Source organism: Papio anubis, chromosome 4 (genome assembly GCF_008728515.1).
Source record: "Papio anubis isolate 15944 chromosome 4, Panubis1.0, whole genome shotgun sequence".
Lineage (NCBI taxonomy): Eukaryota > Metazoa > Chordata > Mammalia > Primates > Cercopithecidae > Papio > Papio anubis.
In genome coordinates, this window is record NC_044979.1 from 55,404,337 (window position 1) to 55,424,935 (window position 20,599).

Consider the following 20,599-nt stretch of genomic DNA (forward strand, 5'->3'; position numbering starts at 1 on the left):
CAGTTAAGTTATTGCTATTATTGTTTAGCCCAATGCCTTGAATTGGAGCAGAATGTCTGAAAATTCCTATTGCCCACTTCTCCCCATAACATGCTAGGGAATCCCTATTCTGTTTCTTTAGGATAAGAATCCCAGACTACAAGTATGTAACCACAAAAGCTGGGTTCTCCATTGTGGGATTCCAGGAGTCATACTTTTGTCTCCTCCAAATTCAAAAGATTCCTAGGTGACACCCAAGGAGTATAGTCTTCTGCTGCTCCCTTCCTGTGTTACAAACTCAGCTAATTGGTTAGGAAAAAAAAAAAAAAAAAAGGAAGAGGTAGCAGACTCAGAGTCCTTACATCTGATGACAAGGGGGAGAAGTATGGGGTGCCTAGCATTGCCAGGACATTAATTCTCCTCTAAGGTAGCCCTTAGACTACGCTCCTCCCCACCCCAGGACTTGGGTTCAGATGCCTGGTGGCATCCGAGCACTTTGGTGACCCTCTCTTCTTCCTGCTTTCTGTGTCTTACACTTGCCATTACGTTACCATGAGATATGAGGTTACTCCTTTTATAAATAAAACGGCATCTGATGTCTTCTGATAACCCATCCAGGTAGAAAGCTGCACTCTGCAGTTTGAGCCTGAAAAGATCCTCTCTGTGTCAAGGAGGGCCCTCCTTTTTGCTAACCAGAGCAAATAAGTACCCAAACATTGATCACCTCATTTGCAGATAATACCCCCCTAAAATGCTTCCCTGCAGTCGCAGGGTTTTTTTTTCTTTTCCCTTGTGGTCACAACACAAGTTAAAGTCAGCTTGACTTTTCAGGCTGCTACCTCCAGCCAATCCGGACACCAGCCTCTTCCACCTTGTGTACGTAGATGCCATTGCCATAGCCATCGTTGGATTTTCAGTGACCATCTCCATGGCCAAGACCTTAGCAAATAAACATGGCTACCAGGTTGACGGCAATCAGGTAAAGATAATCAGTTTCCTGCAGATGTTTCATAGCTGTACAATCACCAACGTCAGTTGTGGAAGGCACAAGAACTAATCTATCTTGGTAGAAAAACTTTTTTTACTGGTGATTGATGTATCTGAAGCATGTATTTATTCAACCTGTAATGTTATCCCTATTCTTAAAGCTCACAGCTTAGAATTAAATGTTTTTCCAGGGCGTTTTTGCTCCCCAGGAAGGTTTATCTTTGTTCATTAAACGTTGGGTATATGATTCATCACTAACTCCACAATATTCTCTTTGTCACCTACTTTATAACACAGCCATAGATAAGGTGTTTAATCCAAACACTGTGACCTATAATGTTGACATGACAATGTCTATTTCAATACCTTATGTATTCTAAGGAGAAACTAGATGCTCTACGTTCATCTGAGATGCAGTTGTCAAACTAGAAATACCCAAAGTAAACCTAAGAGCAAGACTCGCCCCAGGAAGACACTGGCATGTATTCATTGATGAGCAATAGCCCAGGCATTAAAAAGATGCCAAGAGTCCTACACAACAATAACTTTCTCAATAAAAATAGTTTGTCCCTTTTCGTGCAGTTTTCTTCTTAAGCATTAAGAAGATTTTGTAGAGGATGTGTTTGGAAAGAAGGAGGCTAAGCAGGGAGCCCAGCATTTATCTCTGACATAAAAATTCAAAGTGTTTCCTCCCCCCCACTATAAAATATGCCATAATTCCTATTTTGAACTCATGCTAAACAAATTCTTACATCTGAAAGGAAAATGAAGAGATAGACTGTAGTGCTGACAATGTGTATTAAATGGGCTATTATGCTTTTTTTCCTGAAGAATGACCTATCTCTTTTGTGTTTTGTTTCTACATGGAAAAGGAGCTCATTGCCCTGGGACTGTGCAATTCCATTGGCTCACTCTTCCAGACCTTTTCAATTTCATGCTCCTTGTCTCGAAGCCTTGTTCAGGAGGGAACTGGTGGGAAGACACAGGTGTGTACCTAACAGGCCTCTAAGACCTGGTGATATGGGTGGTAATTAAATTTTAATCTTTTGATGATATTCTGAACCCAAACAAAGCTACTCTGCCTGCAGATCCATGCTCCAGTGAGCTGTATAGTGAATCAGAGAAAGGCATGATTGGTTGAAGTGAATCACAAGAAACTGAATCTATAGGAAAGAGGTGTATTCTCCAGTTAAATTGGAAAGTTATGCAATGCTCGGCTAACAGTAAACCTCAAAGTTCAGACATGGGATGTTGTTCATGAAAGCCTGAGACTGAGTGTGAGCGGTATGCCAGCACCATCCAGTAGAACTTTCCACAGTGATGGAAATGTTCAATATCTGCACTGTCCAATATGGCAGCCACTAGCAACATGTGTCTCTTGAGCACTTGAAATGTGGTTAGTTCGACCAAGACCTGACTTTTAATTTTTAAAAATGTAAATGGCCGGCAGGGTGCAGTGGCTCACACATGTAATCCCAGCACTTTGGGAGGCCTAGGCGGGTGGATCACGAGATCAGGAGATCGAGACCATCCTGGCCAACATGGTGAAACCCCGTCTCTACTAAAAATACAAAAATTAGCTAGGCGTGATGGCGGGCGCCGTAGTCCCAGCTACTCAGAAGGCTGAGACAGGAGAATCACTTGAACCCGGGAGGCAGAGGTTGCAGTGAGCCGAGGTTGCGCCACTACACTCCATCCTGGCAACAGAGTGATACTCTGTCTCCAAAAAAAAAAAAAAAAAATGAAATGACCACATGTGGCTACTGGCTCCTATATTGGACAACAGACACCTGAACTCTTCTGGTGGCCTTTGTGGGTCTCAGATTGACACCAGATATCTTTCCCCTACCTCTGGAAAGGGCATTTTAATTAGGGTATTTCAGCATTTCAGCTTCCATTTAAAAGCCATAAGAAGAACCAAAACTTCAGAGAGGGAGTGGGATGGAGCTATAGGTATGTAGTGGTTTAGTTGACTTATTTGAATGCTTATTTTCTTGATCTTCCCATAGTAATTATCAAAAGAATAAAACCAACTTGTGCCCTGCCTCTTATTCAGGTCTCCTAAAAGCCCCCTCCATGTGTCTTCTCCCATTCAGCTTGCAGGTTGTTTGGCCTCATTAATGATTCTGCTGGTCATATTAGCAACTGGATTCCTCTTTGAATCATTGCCCCAGGTGTGTATAATGTGGACTTGGGTGAAGTTTTTTTCATGTGTAGAGATTTTGCTATTTTATTTGTTTATGTTTTTATGGCTATATTAGGGTTATTTACTGTAACCCTCACAGGATGGCATGAGAAAGGGCCAAGGCTAGGACCAAGATCCTGCTCTGTAACCTACTGACAGCTGCCTGCAGGAACTGGGGAAAGCCATCTTAACTCCTCTGAGTCTCAGTTTCCTTATCTGCAGCGTCAGAGTTTGGACTGGCTGATCTTGAACGTCCCTTCTCTCTTTGACCTTCTATGACCTTATACTTTCATAAAAAAATCTGAGGTGGCCTATACTCATAAGATAGTTACATGATGATACATTTAATCTAGTAGAGATCAGAAACCATATAGAGTAGAGACGATCATAATGTAGAAAGACCATAGGTGAAATAATTCCTTGAGTACCAAGTTTAATTCTGAACCTCTTGGCCACCATGCAGGTTTGCTATTAGGATATCAGACTGATTTCCGGCCGGGTGTGGTGGTTCACACCTGCAATTGGCATTTTGAGAGACCGAGGCGGGCGGATCACCTGCAGTTAGGAGTTCAAGACCATCCTGACCAATATGGTGAAACCCTGTCTCTACTAGAAATACAAAAATTAACTGAGTGTGGTGGCATGTGCTTGTAGTCTCAGCTACTCTACTCAGAAGGCTGAAGCAGGAGAATTGTTTGAACCTGGGAGGCAGAGGTTGCAGTGAGCCAAGATTGCACTACTACACTCCAGCCTGGGTGACAGAGCAAGACTTCATCTCAAAAAAAAAAAAAAAACAGACTGATTTTCCAAGGTCCCTTTTAGCTAACCAGGTCCTGAAAATCCAGGTGTCCATGGCTTCAAAGCTACCATCAGTGCCATATAGGAAGTGAGTAGTGAGAAGACATGGGGGGGACAGCAGGAGGACAGTGAGGAACCAGCAAAGGGTACTCTGTGGACACAAGAGGAGAGGCATGGGGGATGTGCTCTGTTTCAGGCTGTGCTGTCCGCCATTGTGATTGTCAACCTGAAGGGAATGTTTATGCAGTTCTCAGATCTCCCCTTTTTCTGGAGAACCAGCAAAATAGAGCTGGTAAGTAACAAAGGTGATGGCTGTGTTAATATGTCATAGAGCAAATATGATTATGCTAAGAAAAATGTGAGAAAGATAAGTTAATGCAGTTGTTATGTGCAGTATCCAGTTAGGCAAGGTAAAAGTAGCATGTGTGTGTGCACAGTTAGTTGCGTGTTTGCCTCTTGTGGGATGTTTAACATGGTTCTTCATCAAGCTTTCTGTCTTTTACTTAGACCATCTGGCTTACCACTTTTGTGTCCTCCTTGTTCCTGGGATTGGACTATGGTTTGATCACTGCTGTGATCATTGCTCTGCTGACTGTGATTTACAGAACACAGAGGTGAGTGCCCAGATTTGAATGGGTGTGAGTATCCCAGCAGAGATTACAATGTTGACTTTGAGTGTAGACCAAAGTTTAAGTTGGTAAAAGTGGAGCCCTTTGATGATTTCTAGTTAGTGTGAGAGGGAGTTGTAACACTCATGTAGCCTGTTGACTAAATGAACAAAATGCCAATTAAAAAATTCCATATAATTTTGCCAAATGCTCTACTGTGTCACAATTTATGCTCCTATCAATGGTTATGTTAAAAGAGCCTAATTTCCATCATTGTTTCTGCCATTCCCGGTCTAGTGCTATGCAGGTTTATTTACCCTCTTGTAGTTTGTTTTGGCACCAGGTACGGACATGGGTTTCAATGACATGAAGCAAACTCTGACACCAAGTTATCATTTGCAGTCCTTCCATTGTCCTTTCCTCCACCCTGAACCACTATCCCTGTTATCTCTTCTCCCTAGTAGGAAGCTGAGCCCACTAGGGAAAGTATAAAATAACTTTTGAAAAAATATGGTTGGGCACAGTGGCTCACGCCTGTAATCCCAGCACTTTCGGAGGCCAAGGCAGGCAGAACACATGAGGTCAGGAGTTCAAAACCAGCCTGACAAACATGGTAAAACCCTGTCTCCACTAAAAATACAAAAAAAAAGGCCGGGCGCGGTGGCTCAAGCCTGTAATCCCAGCACTTTGGGAGGCTGAGACGGGCGGATCATGAGGTCAGGAGATTGAGACCATCCTAGCTAACAAGGTGAAACCCCATCTCTACTAAAAATACAAAAAATTAGCCGGGCGTGGTGGCAGGCGCCTGTAGTCCCAGCTACTCGGGAGGCTGAGGCAGGAGAATGGCGTGAACCCGGGAGCTGGAGCTTGCAGTGAGCTGAGATCGTGTCACTGCACTCCAGCCTGGGCCACAGAGCCAGACTCGGTCTCAAAAAAAAAAAAAAAATTAGCCAGGTGTGGTGGCGTACACCTGAAATCCCAGCTACTTGGGAGGCTGAGGCAGGAGAATTGCTTGAACCCAGGAGGTGGAGGTTGCAGTGAGCCGAGATTGAGACACTGTACTCCAGCCTGGGCAACAGAGCAAGACTCCATCTAAATATATATATATATATATATTTATGGGCTGGGCGTGGTGGCTCACACCTGTGATCCCAATTCCAGCACTTTGGAAGTCTGAGGTGGGAGGATCACTTGAGGCCAAGACCAGCCTGGGCAACATAGCAAAACTCTGTCTCTATCAAAAAAACAAAAACAAAAACAAAAACTTTTTATGATAAATCACCATAAAGGTGAAAAGGAAACATTGTCATAGAAATAGCCTGGACTGGCCAGGTGCAGTGGCTTTTGCCTTGAATCCCAGCACTTTGGGAGGCTGAGGTGGGCAGATCATGAGGCCAGCAGTTCGAGACCAGCCTGGCCAACATGGTGAAACCCCGTCTCTACTAAAAATACAAAAAATTAGCTGAGTGTGGTGGCGTGCACCTGTAATCTCAGCTACTCAGGAGGCTGAGGCAGGAGAATCACTTGAATCCGAAAGGCGGAGGTTGCAGTGAGTTGAGTTCTTGCCATTGCACTCCATCCTGGGCAACAAGAGCAAAACTCCATCTCAAAGTTCAAAAATAAAATAGAAATAGCCTGGACTTTAGTCAGGTCCTGGCAGCACCTCTGTAAGCTCTGTGATTTTGCATACCTCTCAGAGCCTGTTTCTGCATCTATAAAATGGGACTAATACTTTCTACCTCATATAGTTACAATAAGGTTTAAATGACAAGGCCTACAAACAGCCAGCACAGTGCCTGAGAAGTGCCACGCACTCTCCCAATGCCAGTGCCCTTCCCGCTTTCACACAGGGAAATGAAAATGAAGCTAGTGTGTTTTGCCTGTGGTTGCAAATCACATGAAATCTTCAAGTTGTGACGGCGGTGTGTTGAAAGGGCACTTTATGAGGATGTTGACCCCTTATCTGCAGGATGTCAGGATGCTCCCTACCCTCAAGGGTGGGAGATGAGCTCTTTCATCATCACAAATGACATAACAGAAAAATGTTAAGAATATGTGGGATTCTAAACTCAAGATAAGAATTTAACTACTTTTAATAACAAGTTCCAATACTGTTGCCCATATTTATCTAAAAGAAGTGTTTCCCATTTTTATAAAGAACATTATTAGTATATATAAGAGTTCTTTATCTCAGAACTTTGGTGAACATTATGGTTTTAAAATATCTGTAACTTTTGGCCAAGTGTGGTGTCTCACTCCTGTAATCCCAGGACTTTGGGAGGCTGAGGCAGGCAGATCAGTTGAGGTCAGGAGTTCGAGACCAGCTTGGGCAACATGGTGAACCCTCATCTCTACTAAAATTACAAAAGTCAGCCAGGCGTGGTGGTGGGCGCTGCAGTTTGGGCTGGGCACAGTGGCTCACACCTGTAATCCAAGCAGTTTGGGAGACTGAGGCAGGTGGATCATTTGAAGTCAGGTGTTCAAAACCAGCCTGGCCAACATAGTGAAACCCCATCTCTACTAAAAATACAAAAAAAATAGCTAGGTGTGTTGGCGCACACCTGTAATCCCAGCTATTAAGGAGGCTGAGGCAGGAGACTAGCTTAAACCTGAGAGACTGAGGTTGCAGTGAGCCAAGATCACACCACTACACTCCAGCCTGGATGAAAGAGTAAGAGCCCATCTCAAAAAAAACTTAAAAAACTCCAGTTTGGGCAACCTGGTAAAACCCCATCCATACCAAAAGTACAAAATATTAACCGGGCATGGTGGTGCACACTGTGGTCCCAGCTACTTGGAGGGCTGAGGTGGAAGGATCACTTGAGCCTGGGGGGCAGAGGTTGCAGTGGAAGGTGTACTGGGGAGGCTGAGGCGGGAGAATAGCGTCAACCCAGGAGGCGGAGCTTGCAGTGAGCCGAGATTGTGCCACTGCACTCCAGCCTGGGCGACAGAGCGAGAGTCTGCCTCAACAACAACAACAACAACAACAAAAAAAAAAAGAGAGACAAATCACATCGTTCTGCAGATAGTTCCTGAACTCGGGCACTTGCAAGTGTTATAAATGTGACAGAGGTTCAGCTTCTGCCCCCCAAAGCTCACAATTTGGTTAGCATTATAAAATTTAAAAAATTATAATTTCACTAAATAGATACTTGTTGAGGCCTATTATATTCCCAAGGAGATGCTAGACTCTGGGGACAGTGCAGTATATAAGACATGGTCCTTCCCCTCAAAGGTTGCATTGTCCTAAGGATGACAAACACGTTATCATGATGATGGTGTTAATAAGGACAATGAAGTAAGGATGGCACAAATTATTATAATTACTTATGTGCGTGGCTCTGTGCAATGATCAATGCTTTATGTCGTTTCATATAATCTTATAACCCAATGACAGTTAGCAACCCTGTTTCACAGATGTGGACGCTGAAGTCTAGAATGATTGGGTAACTTGCCCAAGATCACAGTACGTGGTGAGGCAATGACTCAGATGTGAGTTTTTACAAATCCAGAAGCTGACTCAATCAGCACTTTTTTTTTTTAAGACAAAATCATGCTCTGTCGCCCAGGCTGGAGTGCAGTGGTGTGATCTCAGCTCACTGCAACCTCCGCCTCCGGGGTTCAAGCAGTTCTCTGCCTCTGCCTCTGCCTCATCCTCTTGAGTAGCTGGGATTACAGGCACCTGCCACCATGCCCAGCTAATTTTTTGTAATTTTTGTAGAGATGGAGTTCCACCATCTTGGCCAGGCTGGTCTTGAACTCCTGACCTCGTGATCCACCTGCCTCAGCCTCCCAAAGTGCTGGGATTAGAGGCGTGAGCCACCGCTCCTGGCCTCAATCAGCATTTCATAATCCATCTTCAAAAAATTAGAATATAGGCCAAACACAGTGGCTCATCTCATGCCCCTAATCCCAGCAATTTGGGAGGCCAAGGCAGGAGGATTGCTTGAGGCCAGGAGTTTGAGACCCGCCTGGACAACATAATGAGACCCTGCCTCTACCAAAAAAACAAATTATTTTTTATGTTATTATTTTTAGAGACAGAGTTTTACTTTGCCACATGGGCTGCAGTGCAGTCGCACGGTCACAGCTCACTGCCACCTTGAATTCCTGGGCTCAAGGGATCCTCCCATCTCAGCCTCCCATGATGGGCACACACCATCACACCTGGCTAATTTTTAAATTTTTTGTAGAGATGGGGTCTCACCATCATGCTGAGGCTGGTCTTGAACTCCTGGGTTCAAGTGTTCCTCCCACCTCAGCCTCCCAAAGTGCTGGGATTACAGGTGTCAGACTTTGCACCCAACCTACAAAATTTTTTTTTTAATTTGCAAGGTGTAGCGGTGCACACCTATAGTCCCAGCTACTCAGGAGGCTGAGGCACAAGGATCACTGGAGCCTAGGAGTTCAAGGCTACAGTGAGCCATGATCAGGCCACTGCATTCCAGCGTGGGCCACAGAACAAGATCCCATCTCTAAAAAAGAAATAAGCAAATAATAAAACAAAAGTAAATTTTTAAAGACTTAGAATACACAGTTATAAGTGCCTCAACAGGTGTAAGCAAGGTACAGTGTGATAAGCATAAGAAATGCCAAATAAAACCCCATGGGATTTCATTAAAAGAGACTTTCTTGCTCTTGGTGTCATTAGGGAAGTAGTGAGGACTTGGCCTTCACTGGGAGCAATAGTATTGCAGAAATGGTGTGCCAGGGCACTGCAGATCATCAGGAAGGCCTGTTTATCTTCTACATTTGAAATCCTCATCCTTTAAGGCCCAGTCAGGGACCTCAACTTCCCCTGGGTACCCACAGCAATGCTCTGATCCTTCCCCAGCACCTTGCATGTGTCCATCTCAGCTAGTTGTGTACTTGTGATCCATGTGCCTATCTCCTGCTCTGCCTCCCCTGCGGCACTGGATTGCAACACATGGACGGCACTTTGAGTCTCTTAGAGGTTTTCTCATAATCGCAAACTCAGCTGAGAGCCTTGGCTCCTTATCTACAGTATCAGTCCTCAGAACCATATTTGTCCATAGATATCACTAGACTGTGAGCGTCTTGTCTGTAAAAGTGATGTTCCTGGAGTCTAGTACCAGGCACATCATTTGTGTTCTCTGAATGCTTATGGAGGGAATCTATACAGCAAAATAGCTAACACTTGTGTGGTATATTCTAATTTACAAAGTACTTTGACATTCATGCTAAGAAGCACCAGGACATAGTAGCAAAACTGTGGAATGTCAAATCAAAGACCTTGAGCCATATTCTGGCTCTGCCAAGCTTTCTCACCTTGAACAACTCACCTAATCCCACTGAGCCTCAATTGCTCATTTACATGACAGCAGGATTGTTAATAATGTTAACTATTATTATAATATTAATTATTAATAGTGCCCAGTAGCATTGTTCAAAGGATAGAATAACAGGTGTTCAAGATGTATCTGTCGTTATTACAGTGTCTAATTTGAGCCAGATGGTCCTACAAAGAGTTAGGAATTAGGGGTGGGCACAGTGGCTCATGCCTGTCTGTAATCCTGACACTTTGGGAGGCCGAGGTGGGTAGATGACTTGAGGTCAGGAGTTCGAGACCAGCCTGGCCAACATGATGAAACCCCGTCTCTATTAAAAATACAAAAATTAGCTGGGCGTGGTGGCTCACATCTGTAATCCCAACTACTTGGTAGGCTGAGTCAGGAGAATTACTTGAACCCGGGAGGCAGAGGTTGCAGTGAGCCAAGATTGCACCACTGCACTCCAGTCTGGGCAACAGAGTAAGACTCTGCCTCAAAAAAAAAAAAAAAAAAAGAAATTAGGACTCTCAAAAAATAATATTTAAAATCCATTCAGACTAAATTAAGAAAACTTCTATGCTAATTTGAGATTTTCATTTTCTCTCCACGCCCTCAATTGACTACTCCCCTACCATGAGTCAGTGATTCTTGCTAATAACAAACAAAAATTCCCTCTCCTACTTTAGAGTTAGAGCAGAAAGACAGTTCTGTCTACTGAGTGGCATGAGGAGAACTTGTGTTACATATATCCCTGGCATAACTTGAACTCCATGGATATTCAGAGCTGCTCCCTAAATGCCTGGAGCCCGTCCCGACCAGATCAGTACTAGGTATGGTGTTGCAGGGAAGGGAGGTATAGGGTGTGATAATGATTGTGTATGGTGTGAGGTATAATGTGTGTGTGTGTGTGATGTTATATGTGAGGTGTATGTGATAATGCATAAGCGCGGATGCATGTACGTGTATTATGTGTATGCATGTGTGTGGTATGTGCATTGCGTCTCTTATGAAGGTTAGACACGATAAGGCATGTGGATCTATGGCAGGGAGTGGCAGGAGCATGATAAGATGAGTGGCAAGACCAGGCACTATGATCAGGTGCAGATCGACAGTAGGGAAGGCATGATTGCAGATGAACAACTAGGTGGCAGTGACAGGAGATGGAAAGAATCACGTGGAAGAATGGAATGAAAATGGAAGAATGGAAGGAAGGATGGAAGGAAATGGAAAGGCGCGGCACGACCGGCGTTACGTCCCAGTGCGATGCCACGACGCACCGCGACGATCGGAAGACCAGCACGCACCATACGCGGCGCAAGAAAAAGATCAGGCACGTGCAAGATTACCGCAGGCATAATGATGTTAATGCATACGCCAGGCATCACGTGCGTATACGCATTTACCAGCGCAAGGATGCACGTAAGCGACAAAAGACCCAGCATTGATCCGATGGCGTAATGATCCAATATTACGCGTTAACGATCCTGGCGACATCGCGCGCGACGCGATACGGACGCATTTGGCAATGATCAGGCAAAATATCGTGGGATACATCAGCACGACACGCAGCACGACCGCAGCAGCATGCGATTAATGCGCGGTTATTATCCATTAACTGAAGATCCAGCGCGCGGTTAATGGCCCGATCGAAAGCGCACCACGCGCCAGTGTGGTATGGCGTAACAAGTGTGTATTGTAAGCGTGTGTGGTGTGTGAGGTAGGTATTGGGATGCATATGTAGTAAGGAGATGTACATGGTAAAGCGATCAAGGTGGTATAAAGCGTGCGTGCGGTACGTGATGCGTATGCGGTGACGTGTAAGGTTAGGTTTGGAATGGCACCTGGCAACATAGGTTGATCAAGCATTCCCAAATGCACTAGCAAACCCCAACCTGACGCAAACATACACAACCTCCTGTTGAAATCACACGCTGTGCCTCAACACAATGGTATTTAACACTCTCTGTCTTCAGTCCGAGCTACAAAGTCCTTGGACAGCTTCCTGAAACTGATGTGTATATTGATATAGACGCATATGAGGAGGTAGGACCTTTTTCTATCATTTAAAAAGGTTGTAAGCATGTGATGTGCTTGGCTAAGTACCATTTTTACCCAGGACAAAAAGTAGGGGTAAGGTGGGAGACATAATGGTCAAAGTGAAAAGTCTGAGCTTTGATCTACTGTATGGATTCAATTTTATAATTTATACTATGCATTAACTACTCAATTTCCAATATTTATTTTTCCTCATTTTTTAATGGGAATAAGTATATATTGTGGAAATTAAAGTATATATTTATACAGTATTGAAACTGAAAGGATGGTTTGTGTGTGCATGGTTTTTTTCTGATGAATGTAAACCAATGGTAAAATAATTTTAACCGTGTAAAATGTAGGTGGTGGGGCTGTGGAATTCTCCCACTTCATTTTAATGGTTAAAATTATGGCTTCAGATTTCCTTGATTTTGAATGTTCTTTTCTTCTGTGGAATCTCAAAGATTTTTACAAAATCTTTTAAAACTAGTTTTGTCTGTCTGTCTTGTCTTATGCTTGGGAAGAAATTCTCAGACTCACGCTAAGGTAGTAGAAAATGAGGAAACAAAATTCACTCTAAGGTAAAGGTGTTAGGATTGCTATTTTTTTCCTCAATCCAAAGAATTATATGCAGGATTACTTGTTTCCAGCCTGCCTCCCAGAGTTCCACGAGGGTTCTTGATCAAATATTCACTCAGTTTCACTTGTGTCCATTTAGGATCCTTGTTCACTTTATTTGCCTGCCTCTCACAGTCTGGGCAGCAGCCTTCCATCTCCTATCCATTTTCTTTTCTGTTTTTGAGTATTTTTCAGTTTCTTTTTTGTGTTTAATGGTAAAAATAAAACAAAGACTGACTTTTAAAACAAATGGAAAGATGTGCATGTTTAAAAGGTCTCTGTCAGTTCTGTTCAGAGCATGAGTAGATAAGAGTGACTTTTTTTTTCTTTTTTTATCTTTGTGTGTGTGTGTGTGTGCGCGCGCTAGAGTGACACTATTTTAGCTAAGCCCTGAAAAGGAGACCTTAGCAACTTCTGCATTCATTTTCTATTTGGAGTGGGGAGGCTATGCAGTTTTCATTCTGAAATATTTCCATGTGTTAAATTCAGCAATATTTTACTCTTCAGGTGAAAGAAATTCCTGGAATAAAAATATTTCAAATAAATGCACCAATTTACTATGCAAATAGTGACTTGTATAGCAATGCATTAAAACGAAAGGTGAGTCATGAGAAATTGATTATTTCTGAGAATGGGATTTGTGGGTTGACAGGGATATAAGGATCACTAGAATACCCTTGTATATACTATTTCATTTTCACTTTGTTTCTCCCTTTTATTGTAGTAAAAGATACATAACATAAAATACACTATTTTAAGCATTTTCAAAATATACAGTCCAGTGGGTGGCATTAAGTACATAAACATTGTGCAGCCATCACCATTGTTCATTCTCTCTTATCATATATATATATAACTTTCCAAAAAAATTTTAAGAAAAAGTGAGAAAATAAGTTTAGGTTTCTTACTCTTGGGATCATATAGATTCCTATGGTCATATTTAGAACTCAACCCTACACCACCCAGTATATAGGAAAACCTCCCTATCAACCCACAGAGTGTCTTAAATATAACAACCTGACAGATCTGAGCCTGATAAAGACTGCTCTAAAAATTATCTTTAATACTTTAGCTTCTGGTTGTCTTGAATAAAGACTGAGAATAAGAAAGGCTACTAATGCCTCTGAGGGAAAAGCAGTGCAAGGGTTGGGGTGATAACCTGACACAGAAAGCAGTTAAATGGGGAGATTTGAAAGGGAGTGGCATTGGGGTGGGTCTCTGAGCGCCATGAAGTGATTTTGCTTATGTTGCTCTTCTGTAAAGACTGGAGTGAACCCAGCAGTCATCATGGGAGCAAGGAGAAAGGCCATGCGGAAGTATGCTAAGGAAGTCGGAAATGCAAATATGGCCAACGCGACTGTTGTCAAAGCGGTGAGTGGTCTTTTCATTGAAATATTCCCTTCTGTCTTGTTCTTCAGTGACCTCCATCTTTACTCATGACTGAAGTTTAAACACAGTATGAAGTTACTAAAAGAGGAAGGTTTAGAAACCACCTAAGTATCCTCTATATTTTATAGGCACCTGATAAGGTCAGTTATGAGGATGTTTCTGAAAAAAGTAAGGAAACATCATTTGAAAAAATAAAAATTAGGCAGTACTTTAACAGATTTTACCATTAGCACTTTGTCGTAGATTGATTCAGCTGATAGTTTAAAAAGCTCAAAGGCTGGCTTTTGCTGTTCAGGCATGCTAATGTGTGAGCCGTCGTACTAAAGTTAATGGAACTATTTTAGAAGTTAGCGGCAAATGGATAGATAACTGAGGAGAGTGGATTTTGTTGGACAAGAAAAAAAAAGAGGAGGAGAGGAAAAAGAGAAAATAAATTGAGTTAAAATGGAAAGTTATACATACATCCTTTTTTTGTTCAGTTACAAGGCTGGAATATGACAAATATTTTACAAGGGGTCTGGTAGAGTCAGTAGCTTAAGAATACAAGGATAGATTTTCCATTATAAATCTTTCTCACAACCAGAAATGTGAGTTGTTCATAGAATTCTGATTTGGTTTAATTTTTGACACAGGATGCAGAAGTAGATGGAGAAGATGCTACCAAGCCGGAAGAAGAGGATGGTGAAGTAAAATATCCCCCAATAGTGATCAAAAGCACATTTCCTGAGGAAATGCAAAGATTTATGCCCCCAGGGGATAACATCCACACTGTCATTTTGGATTTCACTCAAGTCAATTTTATTGATTCTGTTGGAGTGAAAACTCTGGCAGGGGTAAGCATCCTCTTGAACAAGTCATTTAACACCTGTATGTCCAATGTCATACTATCAGCAAAATCAGGGAGGTGGACTAGGCTTTCTTCTCAACTCTTAAAATTCTCTTCTGTTGCCGTTTATCACCTTTTGATTATGGAAAATTTCAAAAATATATAGAAGTAAAGATTTTAGTATATTGACCCCCCATGAACTATCACTCAGCTTCAACAATTATCAACTTATGGTCAATCTGGTTTCCTTTATAGCTGATATCCACTTTCTCTTCTTTTATTTTGAAACACATCCCAGTCATAACATCATCTGTAAATATTTTAATATCTATTGCTACAAGAATATTCGTTTTAGAAAACATTGCTGTAATATGCTGGGCTACTCAGGAGGCTGAAGCAGGAGGATTGCTGAGCTCAGGAGTTCAAGACCAGCATGAGTAAAATAGTGAGATGCTGTCTCTTAAAAAAAATTGTTTATAATTTTAAAATTATAATATTTTTAAGTTAATATAATAGTTTTATTATACTTAAGTAAAATTTAACAGTATTTTTGCTACCCCTTATTATCACTGCCCACATAAAAAGCAAAAGAAATACAAAATTATTTTTAATTGATTAGCTCAAAATACATCATTATTGAAGCAAAGCAGCTCAAGTGAATGAATTAGAGTGTCTTCTATCACTGAAAAACAATGGTAAAAAGAGACTTTCATCTGGCACAGAGTAAAGAGAAACTAAACTTTATTTCAACATTATTACAGATTGTAAAAGAATATGGAGACGTTGGTATATATGTATACTTAGCAGGATGCAGTGGTGAGTATACCTCTAAGATGGGGTGAAGCTTAATATTTCAGTTTTGTTTCTCTTATTTAAACAATTGCACTTGGAAATGTCCTGAATGTTAATTATTTTATAAAAATGAAAATTATTCCTCTGAAAAATCACTCTAAGGCCAGCTTTGAAATTAGCCACATGGAGGCATTACAAGTTACTTGTGACAACCTCCTGAACTGGAGTTGGAGGAAAGGAGCCAAGAAGCCATAGTTTAATATAATATTAATGGCTGCTATAAATATAGTAATTATAATATATACATTACTACAGTAACAATTATCTAATGACTGCCATAAACAGTTACATATAATCATTCAGGTTGCTTGTTTCTCTGTCCAATGGTTTGGGAATACTTTGCCTGCTATTTTTGTTTTATATTACGTTTTGGTTAAAACAGTGCTTGAGGCCAGGTGTGGTGGCTCACACCTGTAATACCAGCATTTTGGGAGGCCAAGGCAGGTAGATTGCCTGAGCCTAGGAGTTCAAGACCAGCCTAGGCAACATGGCGAAACCCCATCTACTAAAAATACAAAAATTAGCCAGACATGGTGGTGCATGCCTGTAATCCCAGCTACTCGGGAGGCTGAGGTGGGAGGGTGTCTTGAGTCTGGGAGGCAGAAGTTGCAGTGAGCCAACATCACGCCACTACACTCCAGCCTGGGCAAAGGAATGAGAACTTGTTTCCAAAAAAAAGAAAGAAAAAGAATTTTTAAAAAAGGAGCCAGGCATGGTGGCTCACACCTGTAATCCCGGCACTTTGGGAGGCTGAGGCGGGTGGATCACCTGAGGTCAGAAGATCTAGACCATCCTGGCTAATATGGTGAAACCCCGTCTCTACTAAAAATACAAACTATTAGCCCGGCTTGGTGGCACATGCCTTTAGTCCCAGCTACTTGGAAGACTGAGGCAGGAGAATCACTTGAACCTGGGAGGCGGAGGTTGCAGTGAGCCAAGATCACGTCACTGCTCTCCAGCCTGGGTGAGGAGTAAGACGCTGTCTCATAAAAAGGAAAAACAAAAAAAGTAAAACAGTGCCTGAGGCTGGGTGTGGTGGTCACGCCTATAATCCCAACACTTTGGGAGGCCAAGGTAGGAGGAGTTCAAGACCAGCCTGAGCAACATAGTGAGAGCCCATCTTTATTTTAAAAAAAAAAAAAAATTAATAATAGAAAAAGTGCTTGAAAATGAAATCTGCATAAAGATGCCAGTTTTCACCTGTAAGATTACCAAAAATCAAAAATAAATGACAACATGCTCCATAGGCATATGGTGGGAAAACGGGCTTTCTCAGACTTTACTGATGGTAGCACAAAATGCAACAGCCCCTATGGAGGGCAGACTGATACTAGCTTTCAAAATTATAAGTGCATTTACCTTTCAACACAGAAAATCCAGCAACATGCTGCATATGTTCAAAGTGACACATGTATGTTGTTGATCATCACAGCATTGTTATAAAACAAAAGAAAAAACTCAAGTACCAAACAAAAGGGACTAGTTAAATAAACTGGGTACATCTATACAATAGAATATGATGTAGTGATAAAAAATTAAGCAAAAAGGGTTCAGAATTAGATATATATGTGATATTTATAACATTAATATATATATTTTTATTTCCCACTTTTCTTATCCCCAAAACAGCTTTTTATATATGTGTGTGTGTATATATATATGTGTATGTATGTGTATATTTATATATGTTTATATATGTGTATGTGTTTATATATATATATTTCCCATTTTTCTTATCCCCAAATATATAAAATATGCTGTTTTGGGGATAAGAAAAGTGAGAAATAAATAATACGCATTTATTTGTATTTACATAGAGAAATCCTGGAAGAACACACCAGAAAGTAGTTTCCTGGGATTGCGGGTATGATGGGTGGAGACAGGAATTGGAGTGAAACTTTTCCTATAGCATTTTAACATTTAAACTATATGTACTTGAACCCAGGAGGTGGAGGTTGCAGTGAGCTGAGATTACGCCACTGCACTCCAGCCTGGGTAACAGAGTGAGACTCTGTCTCAAAAAAAAAAAAAAAAAAAAAAAAAAGCAGTAACAAAAAAAAAGCACTATATGGAAGTGTTACCTTTTTTTAATTGTTGAAGACTGATACCCAGAGTGTGGACTAATTTTCTTTTCTTCTTTTAATAGCACAAGTTGTGAATGACCTCACTCGGAATAGATTTTTTGAAAATCCTGCCCTATGGGAGCTGCTGTTCCACAGCATTCATGATGCGGTTTTAGGCAGCCAACGTAGAGAGGCACTTGCTGAACAGGAAGCCTTGGCTGCCCCTCCCCAGGAGGACTTGGAGCCCAATGCCACTCCTGCCACTCCTGAGGCATAGATGAGGACCTCACCCTAGGATGGGGTTATAAGCCTCTCGTGAAGTTCATAATTTACACGTTTTAAATACTAGACACTAGATTTTTTTTTTCCTAAGGGTAAATACTAGTAGTCGAGGCTTGATTTGGAGGGTGAATGACGCCTAGCAAGATGTATCGTACTTGTGTTTTTTTAATTGAATATTTCAAAGATAAATTGGCCTGTTGCCTGCATTTATTATGGAGAGGCATTTCTGCTACATTTTAGTATTATCTTTGTAAGCTAAGCACTGAAAAATTTATTTCAGTTAAGTACTTTTAACCTATGAATAGGATATGCTGTCGCCAGATAATTAGTGGTTCTTTGTTTTTGTACTTGTTGGTCTACAGACTGTCTATAATTAGTTATGTAACAGAAGAAAGAAACTGCAATTTTCTAGAAGTTCTTGTTTTAAAATAACCTTTTATTTATTATAGAAGCAATATAAATGCATTGAGGACATTTTTGAAAAAATAGACAAGCAAAAATAAGAAGATAAAACATTGTATTTCCACCAGAGATTACCACTGTTAACATCTTAATGTCCTTCCAGATCTTTTTCCATGCATATACATTTACATTTTTAACCAAAGTAAGACCACATCTATAGTGTTTTATAACCGATTTTTCTTTAATCAACAATCTCCACTTTCTCATTCCAGCACATTTTTTTGCCTTAGACCATATTTAAATTTCCCCAATTGTCCCCAAATTTGCAGTTGGTTTGTGCAAACTGATATTCATTCTATGACCTTACATTGCAACTGGTCATGTCCTTTAAAGTCCCTTACGTCTATTTTAATGTAGCACGGTTCCTTTTTTATGACATTGACTTGTTAAAGAGACTGGGGCAGCTGTCCTATAGAATCCTGTCTTGTGAATTTGCCTAGATGCTTTTTCATGGTGTTGTTTAACTTATTTTTATATTGCCTTTACTACCTGCAATCTGAAAGTTATATCTAAAGCCTTTATAGATTCAAATTAGAGCATTTTGTGCTAGATTATATCATAGATAAGATACATGCTTCATATCGCATCACTTCAGAAAACACGTAATATCTAATCGATGTACCATTAACTAATCTAGTGATCTAAGCTAGATGAGTGGATCAGCATGAGTCTGATCCTCCAGTTAGATTTTCCGCTTTGTGACTACAGACTTAGCTGTGTGGTATTCCTTTGGCATTGAATGAATGTCCAGTCCCCCACTAGCCATTTACCAAGAGTTTTAACATTGGGTGGTAATTCTTTGCTAAATCATTAACTTTATTAAGGTTTGTGAGTAGGTTGTCTAGTTTTTTCATTTCTTCTGTGTTTATTAGTTGATCGTTCTATGTGAACTATAGCTTTCCCTTCTCCACTTGAGCTATTGGTCATCCTTACCCACCTATAGTTCTACTAGCAGGGCAGGTTGAATGCTTTATTATTTTCATTTAATTATGAACTTCAAAGTAAATAACTGGTTTATTAGATGGTGACAAATTAGTGGGGGTTTTTTAGATTTCCCTTTTCTGGTGTGATGGTGGTCTTGTGAATTTTGAAAGTTTTAATGGGTTTCAATCCATTATGTTCTTTTTGATGCTCAAAGTGTCATGACTGTGGCCAGTATAAGTCCTTAAAAGCTTTGTTATTGTTGCTAAGCATGAAGTAGCATTAAAGACCATGTTTTTAAGAAAACTAACCCCCAGGTGTAACTTAAATCTTCCTTAGAAGTTCATAACAACTATCAGTTCATTACACATCAAACTCAATGTTCAGCCTAGGAATAAGCATAATGCTCATCATACTCATTCCACAGAAACAAGGAATGTCAAAGGTTGGAGGATACCTTTAAACCAATTTGTCACTTTCAGTTGTTTGTAACTATCAGCTCACTATAAATCAAAGCATAGGTATTAGCCAACCTGTCTAAAGCCTCCTCTGCTAAGAGTTCCTGCTGATAGTGAGTTTGTTTTTTCTTTAATATGTTGTCTTATTGACATCTTGTTATAGTTTTCATGAATAAGATACTACCAGGAGAAAGTAGTCAGATCCCAGTGGAATTGTTAGCATGGCCTACTTGCAACCAAACCCTGTGTATGTGTTCATGTTAACTCCTATCAGGTTTCTCACTGTCTTTACTAATTTAATTCAAAATAAACTCCTCCTTTTAATCAAAACTTTAGCTAATTCTAGAGTGGAATTTAGATTTGCTTAGTTATTTCCTTTGCAATCCTCACATGAGATCAGATACATCTGCATTCTGATACAGACTGCCTTCTGAAAGAGCATGTAGTTGTAGAACTTCAGCTTACACTAGAAACTTTTGTAAAAGAGCCCATATCATTTCAGCCATTTAAGTAGAATTTAAGGATTTTAAACTATGTTAAAATACTTTGGCCGGGCGCAGTGGCTCACACCTGTAATCCCAATACTTTGGGAGGTCGAGGCGGGCAGATCACGAGGTCAGGAGTTTGAGACCAGCCTGGCCATCATGGTGAAACCCTGTCTCTATTAAAAAATACAAAAGTGAGCTAGGCATGGTGGTGCACACCTGTAGTCCCAGCTACTCGGGAGGCTGAGGCAGGAGAATGGCTTGAACCTGGGAGGCGGAGGTTGCAGTGAGCTGAGATCACGCCACTGCACTCCAGCCTGGGTGTCAGAGCCAGGCTCTGTCTCAAAAAAAAAAAAAAAAA

The 20,599-nt window shown here is 41.1% G+C and overlaps 1 protein-coding gene across 4 annotated transcripts in view; it reads left to right on the top strand.

Annotated features, from left to right (window-relative positions):
- Positions 1-20,388, top strand: part of SLC26A5 (solute carrier family 26 member 5) — a 49,902-nt gene extending 29,514 nt beyond the window's left edge. For 2 of the 4 annotated variants that reach the window (XM_021936139.2, XM_021936137.2), the window contains 11 exons: positions 811-958; positions 1,839-1,952; positions 3,063-3,140; positions 4,146-4,241; positions 4,457-4,563; positions 11,822-11,891; positions 13,008-13,100; positions 13,764-13,871; positions 14,522-14,722; positions 15,477-15,531; positions 17,714-20,388. In XM_021936139.2, the coding sequence (XP_021791831.1) occupies positions 811-958; positions 1,839-1,952; positions 3,063-3,140; positions 4,146-4,241; positions 4,457-4,563; positions 11,822-11,891; positions 13,008-13,100; positions 13,764-13,871; positions 14,522-14,722; positions 15,477-15,531; positions 17,714-17,907 (1,264 nt within the window). In that variant the 3' untranslated portion in view covers positions 17,908-20,388. Of the gene's footprint in view, positions 1-810; positions 959-1,838; positions 1,953-3,062; positions 3,141-4,145; positions 4,242-4,456; positions 5,134-11,821; positions 11,892-13,007; positions 13,101-13,763; positions 13,872-14,521; positions 15,154-15,476; positions 15,532-17,713 lie in introns of those variants that run through there. The other 2 variants (XM_031665262.1, XM_021936140.2) reach the window with 2 other exon arrangements.
- The last annotated feature ends 211 nt before the right edge of the window (positions 20,389-20,599 follow it).